The sequence below is a fragment of the Plectropomus leopardus genome, chromosome 19, assembly GCF_026936395.1.
Source record: "Plectropomus leopardus strain MGB_pleo_1.0 chromosome 19, ASM2693639v1, whole genome shotgun sequence".
NCBI classification, from domain to species: Eukaryota; Metazoa; Chordata; class Actinopteri; order Perciformes; family Serranidae; genus Plectropomus; species Plectropomus leopardus.
The window spans coordinates 8,943,467-8,951,994 of record NC_142194.1 but is presented as its reverse complement, the minus strand read 5'-3'; the positions used below and the strand labels follow the sequence as shown (position 1 = coordinate 8,951,994).

General features: G+C 37.9%; 1 protein-coding gene across 4 annotated transcripts in view; it reads left to right on the top strand.

Annotated features, from left to right (window-relative positions):
- Positions 1-3,037: 3,037 nt before the first annotated feature.
- The window catches only part of sec24c (SEC24 homolog C, COPII coat complex component), a 30,896-nt gene continuing 25,405 nt past the window's right edge, over positions 3,038-8,528 (top strand). The window contains exons 1-3 of one of the 4 annotated variants that reach the window (XM_088069863.1): positions 3,038-3,227; positions 7,942-8,120; positions 8,400-8,480. In XM_088069863.1, coding sequence (XP_087925989.1) covers positions 7,961-8,120; positions 8,400-8,480 — 241 coding nt within the window. In that variant the 5' untranslated portion in view covers positions 3,038-3,227; positions 7,942-7,960. The remainder of the gene's footprint in view (positions 3,228-7,941; positions 8,121-8,399; positions 8,481-8,528) is intronic. The other 3 variants (XM_042507299.2, XM_088069864.1, XM_042507300.2) reach the window with 3 other exon arrangements.

Below are 8,528 nucleotides of genomic sequence, written 5' to 3'. Positions count from 1 at the left end.
CCGGTCCGTCCAGCAGCCGCGGCTCACAGATTTGTCTCCATCTCCGCCACAGTACCCCAGCCTTAGAGCAGACGGGGTGGGAGGGAAATATTTTAGGAATTTCAGTTGGTTGAAATTGGCTTGATTTCTTTCAAAGACATATGAGAAGAAGGCCATGATCAACAACAGAAGAATTGACCCAAAAAAATAGCAAGAAATTAGTAAAAAAAGTACAGAAAAACAACCTTGAAATTCGTTAAAAAATAAATAAATAAATAAATAAAACTAAAATTTAAAAAGTTAAAAAATGACGTGGAGTAAGTGCTTAACATTTTTTAAAGAAATTTGTAACATAATTTTAAATATGTAATTATGATAATTGCAAATATAGTCTTTTCCTGTTTTTTTCCCTTGATATTTTTCCCTCGCTTTTTAAAAACAATTCTCTAAATCTAGTAATTTAACAAAGCTGCTCATTGCCCTTTCCCCCCCTTTTTTTTTTTAAAGAAATCAAACTAACGTGCTCGGGGTTCAGTTTTTAAGAAGGAAATATTTTACAAATGCCAGTTGGTTAATAACCCTTTGAAATGTGAAAAAATTGGCTTGATTTCTTTCGAAAACATGGAATAAGGCAATGAAGGACAAAAAAAAACAAAAAAAAAAACTTAACAAGACGTTAGTAAAAAAGTACAAGACAATAATCTGAAAATTAGTTATAACAAAAAAAAAGAAAAGAAAAGTTTAAAAAACACAAGAAACCTTGAATAAGTGCTTAAATTTTTTGAATAATGTTAACATTTAAAATAGGTGATTATGATAGTTGTAAATATAATGTTTACATATAAACCAATGTCCTCGGGGTTCAGAGGTTTCAATTCTTGTAAAATACTTTCATCTGAAAGCAGCACAAGGAAAGTGATATTGCTGCGGGTTTCAATTAACCGTATAAACAGTTCATCAGCAAGTTCATCCATGTAGAGGGAGTTTTTGCTCCAGTGATTTAACTAGAAATCATAATTTTTTATCCTTCAGCTCTCAAGAAACACAGTTTCCCCATAAAAAGCATTAGAAAATTAGTTAAGTAAATGAGAGGCAGGCTCTATGTTGGCGAGCCCTCCTGCAGTGTTGAGAGAGATGATGAATGCTGGCTCTCAGGCTGCTGTTTATTAATGTCGACACCTCTGGTCTCGCAAATTAAAGGCAAGGCGATTCCAAAATTTAGTTAGCCAAAACTTACTTGGCCCAACAGAAGCTTAAAACTGATCATTTAATGAAACTCCTACCACAATTGTGATAAATAGCCCTCTTGAATATTTCCAAATTGGACCTGATTGCAAAGGCCCAAATTTGACCCAAGCCCCATTTGCACCCCTAAAATTTAACCAAATTTGGCAGGCTTTTATTGGCTGGCTCACATTTGGGACACACAATTTGACCCAATTCAGATGGCCACCTCTTGTCACACTATAATTAATTGATATATGACTGGAACAATTACTGTTGCCATATTGGCTCTTAGCCTGAGGGAAACTTAAAGAGCCAAGACAACATGTATTTGTCTGTGACTGTGGGCCCTCTGCACCAGTGTGGTACTGTACGCACCACACAAAGGTACGTTTACACATGTACCTACATGTTTTCAGGTCTAGTATAAGCAACTCATATATTTTTCTTGGCCTGAAAAACATGAACACCACTGCTTAATCACACATGAGACTATTAAAACTTGAAATGCATGATAACATCAGCATGTCATCGGTTTTGGCAAATAACAGCTGAAAAATCAAATTTCAGCATCTGACTGAAATTAATTTTTCTGCCGACAAGATGACGCTTTATGCGACTTAGCTGAATTAGCTGAAATCTGTCAAATTTCCCCTGGTTTTGGCTATTGTCAGGACTGTGTCAGGCATCATACAAGCCTAAAAAAGAGAGATAAATGTTACAGTTTTGTTTAAAATTTGCATGTTATACATGTAACCTAAGTTAAAGTAGTTTTAATTTGAAAAGCGTTGTATTTTATGTCTGCATCTGACTCCAGTGGGCTGTCACAATAAAAGTAGGCATTATATATTAGTTCCACTAAAAGAGAGACTTGAAATCTTGAGACCAGAAATCTAGTTACCTCTTTTTTTTCTCTTTAATTTTTTTTTCTTTTCCTTGCTTTTGCTTTGTTTTTTCTTTTTTGTTTGTAATTGTTCAATTTCCTTTCAGAGTTTTTTGTTTTGTTTTGTTTGCTCTGTTTTTTTTTACTTTGGTTTATATTTTCTTATTATTATTACAGTTTTGTCACACTGTTTTGTGCTCTTTCCTTAGACTGTGAACGGCAAGGTTGGAGGTATATACCGAGTTAGTGAGTGTTTTATGGGAAGTGATATTACCATTGACTGGGTACTTAGTAGTATTGAAGATGGACACGAAAAGACCAAAAATATAAGTATGTGAACTTACTGTGAACATCTCTGTGTTACATGTTGTATGTGTTGTCTTTATGTTAAACAAATAAAAGTTTTTTTAAATATATGTAATCTTAACAATTCAATATAAATTAAAAATAGATTAAGATGAGTAGTTATATTTACTTACATTTCAAGGCAATTGGTGTCCTAGATTTAAAAAAAAAATATTAACATTACAGTGTACTTACTGTTCAAAGATAATAGTTTTTTAAACTTATCAGGTCCTACTTATCCCAAAAAAAGAGAAGAAAGTAAAAATGCATACAAAAAAGCAGTTAGTTAGTTAGATCTTTATTTCGAACATGGCAAATAAAAAAATAATAAATAAATAAAGTAGAAGCAAGATAAAAACAGGATACCCATCAGACATATACAGCATAAATAAAAAATACATCCATAAAATACATAAGTATTTGAATCGGTAATTAGGTATCAAATCCAACCCCTTTTTTAAACTGTATATATACATGTATGTAATGTATACATACAAACATACACTCATATACACGTACACTTACATATTCAGTGTACACACCTGACATGCAGTGAGCAGCCGGTGCGGTGCTCTCGGCACAGCGGCGGAGGTGAACGAGGGGAAGTGGCTCTGCGGTGTCCGGATGTGGACGTGGCAAAGCGCTGCAGCAGTTCCGCTGAATGTCCGCTTCTGCTACCGAGGAGGGATTAGTGAGAAACACCCCGGGACGACATCGGCTTCACAGTTTGTCGGCCACCGGGTTTCACAGTTCGCCCCCAGCAGAGGATAGCCTTACTATTCACAACACTTCGGAGGTAGGTTTCAATATGAAACCAGTGAAAGTGTCACATCTCTGCCCGGCTCGGCAGGGGATTTTGCTACGTTTGCTAATGCTAGCTGGTGCTAATGCTAGGTTAGCATTGCTCCGAGAAATAGCTGCAGGTTAGCGAAGCTAGCAGGCTAACATTAGCTTCCCCCGGTTGTGGCGATTTGGTCACAGCTGATTCAACCGCCGCCGCTGTCATCACGAGTCAAGCTGCTAGCAAGCTATGTTAGCCCTCTTGACTTTGAAAATTGTTGTATTAAAGATGTTGTCACCCCGCTGGTTGGACTCACAAGTTAGCCGTGTTGTGTTACAGGCTGTGTGTCTTCAGGTTTAGGTTGACATAAGCTAGCTAACGTGCTAATTGTAATGCGGCACTCGGGGTTGTTAGCACACTGCTACGCTCGCTAGCTCTCCTCGGCTTTGCCTTGCTGCTGTCACACTTCACCCCTATGAACTTCCGAGTCATATGTTGATTATTCTCAAATGTTACTTTTCTTTGTGGTAGTGTTTATTGTTTTTGACGACTATTTACAACCCAGTACTGTAATTGTGCAACCCAGCCAGGAGAACGATGCCGAAGTTAGCTTTCGATTCGTAGCTTCCGATTCAGCAGATAAGGAGAAACTGGCATGTTTTAGTGCACTACTTACTCTTGTGAAAGCATTTTAGACATTTTATGCAAAGCCTTAGCTGTCTTAAACTCACTTTCGGTATTACGAAGCCTTTATTTTAACTGTAACAATGCATAAAGGAAGATTTCACTGCTTTTTCCACACATTGACCACTTCAGACTAGATATCTGTCAAAAAACACTCTATTCAGACAGGTCAGATTTGAACTAGATTATTTTAGAGAGTTTAAAGATTATTCATTTAATTATAGATCATTCAAAGCAAAATTTCAGGTTTTGAAAAGTATTTTCTATTTGTGAAAATCCATTAAAGGGAGAGTTTACTAAGTTTTTCACATATAGACCATGTCGCACTAGGTCTTCGCTGAAATCTGCTGTACTTGGAAGAGTTAAATCAGGATTACATTATCCCAGAGAGGTTAAATATTATTTAAAATACAGGTTCAGATTTGTGCAACTTTCATTCTGCTTAAGACAATGCAAAAAACAAAAATAAATAACCTTTTTTTTCACATGCAGACCACAGTGGCCCAGGTCCAAATCAAAAACCACTATACTTAGACAGGTCAAACCTGGACCAGATTATTAAGAGAGGTTTAATATTATTTGAAACACAGTTTTGGGTTTGTGAAACCATCCTTATTCTATTTGTGTAAACACAATAAAAGGACAATTTCACTGCTTTTTTCCCCAAACATAGTCCACATCAGACCAGCTTTCAAAATAAAAAAGAAGGAAATTTCACTGTGTGGTTTAAATTTTTTGCAATTTTTTATAACAAAAAATATAGATCACAAAACTGAAACTCCATTTATAATTTGCAAATCTGAGGCTGTGCTTTAAATAATCTTTAGCCTTTCAGGGATAATCCAGTCCAGATTTGACTCATCCAGATCTATATTTCAAAAGCAGTGAAATCCTCCTTTTTTTGCATTTTCTCAAATAGAATTAGCGTTTCACAAATCTGAAGCTGTGTTATTAATAATCTTTACCCTCTCTGGTATAATTTAGTCCAGATCTGACCCATTTTAGTATATTCAGGGGAGACCAGTGTGGTCTACATGTGAAAAATGTCATAAAAGCTCCCTTTTTGCATTTTCACACATACAATGAAGGTTTCACTAGTGTAAAAGTGGGTTTCAGACAGCTTTACTTAAAAAGCCTAACATGCTTTCACCACAGTAGGAGGTTCAAAGAGCATCAATAATCGCAAATTATGTTTCCCTTAACTCTCCCTTTAACTGCTGAATCGGAAGCCAACTTCAACGTCGTGCACTCGGGTTGTTAGCACACTGCTACGCTCGTTAGCTTTCCTCGGCTTTGCTTTGGTGCTATCACACTTCACCCCTACGAAGCTTGACTCTCCTGCCATGTTAACCATTTACAAATGTCACATTTCTTTGTAATAGTTTCCATTGTTATTTTTGACGAAAATACCAACACAGTTCTGTAAATGTGAAGCCCAGTCAGGAGAGCAGATGTGGGTCACTCGGTAGGCCCCACATACTAAATAGCTGTAACGTTGCGGCTCCGGCGATTGTATTTCTCGTTGTGGCACCTGCACTGCTGAATTATTCAAAGGCCCCGCTCGTTTAGCCCGTGTTTGTCTGTTAGATGATACTCATCACGCTGTCATATAGGTAAGGCCGGTCTCCAGAAGCCAGGTGAACTTATGCACTTGTGTTAGCAAGGTTGATGTTGTCATGTGATATGCAGAAGTAACCATGCTCATAAAGTTGACTGCCCAACTGAGTTTCCTCTGGGGTCTTCTGCTGACCTGTAAACAGGCCCCTGCATGTGTCCAGCAGGTATTACACACCGTCTGCACTATATCAGACATTTAACCTCACTCTCATATCAAGAGTATCAGTTACGAGGCTTGTGGTTTGTGTCTTGTTTTGCTTGAGATCATTGAGATTGTTTTGCTTACGTTTTGGTCTAGATTAGGGCTGCACTGATTTCACAGTACGATAACCATCTGACAAAATATTGCAGTTTAATGGTATTACAGAATTATTACTATTATTATTATTATTATTAGTAATAGTAGTAGTAGTAGTAGTAGTGTTACAGTGATCTTTAAAGAAATGAAAACAGAAGGGTTTGTTTAGTCAAACAAACGCTATACTACTATAACTTAAACATGAACCCATTTTTATAAATGAAAGTCAATGTCAGAATTCTCCCTTTTGAAAATAACTAACATAAAGGTGAGATTCTCTATCCAGTCAGATGTCTTTCAATACCAGAGATAAACAAATATACAAGGTGTGATAACTGTCAATTTGTATGCTTTGATACACCTTCAAAGCAGTAGACTACTGCAACCCTAGTCTAGATAAAACCTTTGAGCAAAATCACTTTTCTTGTGCTATTTTTTTATGCCTTTTACAAGAATTTTAAGCTTTGAACTGTGAGCCAAGTGTGACAGTTTCCTTCACAAATATGGTAAAAAGGCAAGTTGTAACTTGAAAAGAAGTGTTCTATAAATTGCAAAAAAATAGTAGATTTAGAAAATTAGTTAAAAAAAGAAAAGCTAGGAAAAAATGAAAAAAGAAAAAAAGCTAAGGAAAACACCGTATTTGAAGTTATCATAATTACATGTTTAAAATTATGTTACAGAGTTATTATATTTTTAAAGCATTTTTTAGGCCATTTCCTTGTATTTTTTTATTTATTCTTTTAAAATAGAGTTTTTTAAACCAATTTTCAGGTAATTTTCTTGTACTTTTTACTAATTTGTTGCATTTTTTAAAAATCCTTTCTTCTTTCATTTCTCATTGCCTTCTTCCCATGTTTTTGGAAGAAATCAGGCCAACTTGCTCAGGTTTCAAGGGGGAGTAGGTATTGTCATGCAGGGCATTTATGGTTGCTTTGTGTGTATGTGTGTGTTTAACAACTCAATAGTTATAGACATAGTGTGTGGGTGTGGCCAAGTCAAACATAAAAAGCCAATAAAGGTGTTTCACTGATCCAGGAAACACTGATGTCACAAGAAAGTTTGATTTGTGTCTGACTGTAGAAGCCTGCAGAGCTGAGAGCGTGCAGCAGGCTTTAAGTGTTTTGCATCACTTTTCCTGTTTGTGAGTTCAGGTGCAATGTGACAGCAAACTCAGTCGGGGTCAATTATGTCTCCTCAGGGCTGCCTTGAAGTCTCGCCGCCTGTTTTCAGTTGAAAATTGAAAAGATTCCCCTTTGTGTTTAAGAACATTGAATGGAATTGCACAGCATTTGTCAATTAACGTTTTTTTCTGTCATCACAGGGTTTAACATTCGTGTTTTTTTTCACTCACCTGGTCAGACAGGCGGGTCGGAAATTTACTCGTCTGAAGTCAAGTTTTACTTGCCACTATGCCCCATAAAAACAGTTTTATTAGCACTTATCCAGTAACAGCAAAGTCTAAAGTTAATTGTGGTGTTTAATCTTTATTTAAGTTAATGAATAAAAAAAAAAAAAATAGCCCAGTTTTATCTGCCGTGCTTTCGTGCTGTGCTGTAGGACAGAGCTCAACCGGATGTGAGCTGTAGGGGACTCGTTAATAACAGTTAGGTAAAATGATCGTTCCTTCTGTCGCTGCATTTGTGACAGGTGCAGCAGCAGGATCACAAACAGTAAAGTGACATTCGTCCACTGCAAAAGAAAATAATAATCCCAATGCACAAATTGAAAACCGAAATACCTACCCAGTGAATGAATACTCGAATAGCTGAATATTTGGGTCCATACTTGTAAGTCCGGATTTAGTCGGACTAACACAACAATTCGATGTTTGCTAACATCATGTAAATGTACTGACTCTTACAACAGCCTTGATGATTATTAACATCCCCGTCTTTACACCCCAGGCATCCTGGTGGCGAAATCTCTGTTTAGAGCCTTGAAACAAGCTCAACAAGTTCAGTTTTGAATTAGGATACTGAGAAATTGTTTTGACACCTGTCCAGGGTGTAACCCGCCTTCCGCCTGATGACAGCTGGGATTGGCTCCAGCCCCCCGCGACCCTTACGAGGACAAGCGGTTACAGAAAATGACTGACTGACTGAGAAATTGTTTTGTCACAATTTCATCCAGATTTAGGGATGAACTGAGGATGAATGTAAACCAGCACACTCCAATGGCCTCTCCGTACGGCCAGCCCCAGCCTGGCTACGGCCAGCCCGGCTACGCTCCGCTGGACGGGGGATACCCCGCGCCCTACGCGCCCTACAACGGCCCCGCTTCAGCATACCAGCAAGGGGCTCCACCGCAAGGTAAAGAGCAGCTTCTGTACGAGTTTGTGTGAGTGAGTGAGCTGAGAGTGAGACACCAGGTCAGAGTGATGCTCTTCAGGCGCTCATAGCTCACAGAGCCGTAACCTTGGAGCGTCCTACCTATCTGCTTCCTGCCATGTGATTGTTCATGTATGTGTGAGAACAGCACTGTGCCTTTGCATACTAATCTGACTGCCCTCTCATTTCTTCACGTTGCTTGAAGCACTTCCCTACATCTCTCTGTATTTGCCCTCTTTCCCCTCTTTTCTTGTATTTCAGGTTATTCTCCTTTCACAAGCTTTCCCTCTAAGGCTGTGGCTGCCAACCCAGTCTCTGACCTCTCCTCTCCTCTTGACTTAGGTAACTGCCTCCTCTCTTTTTCATACTCATTTCACACTCCACACGCTC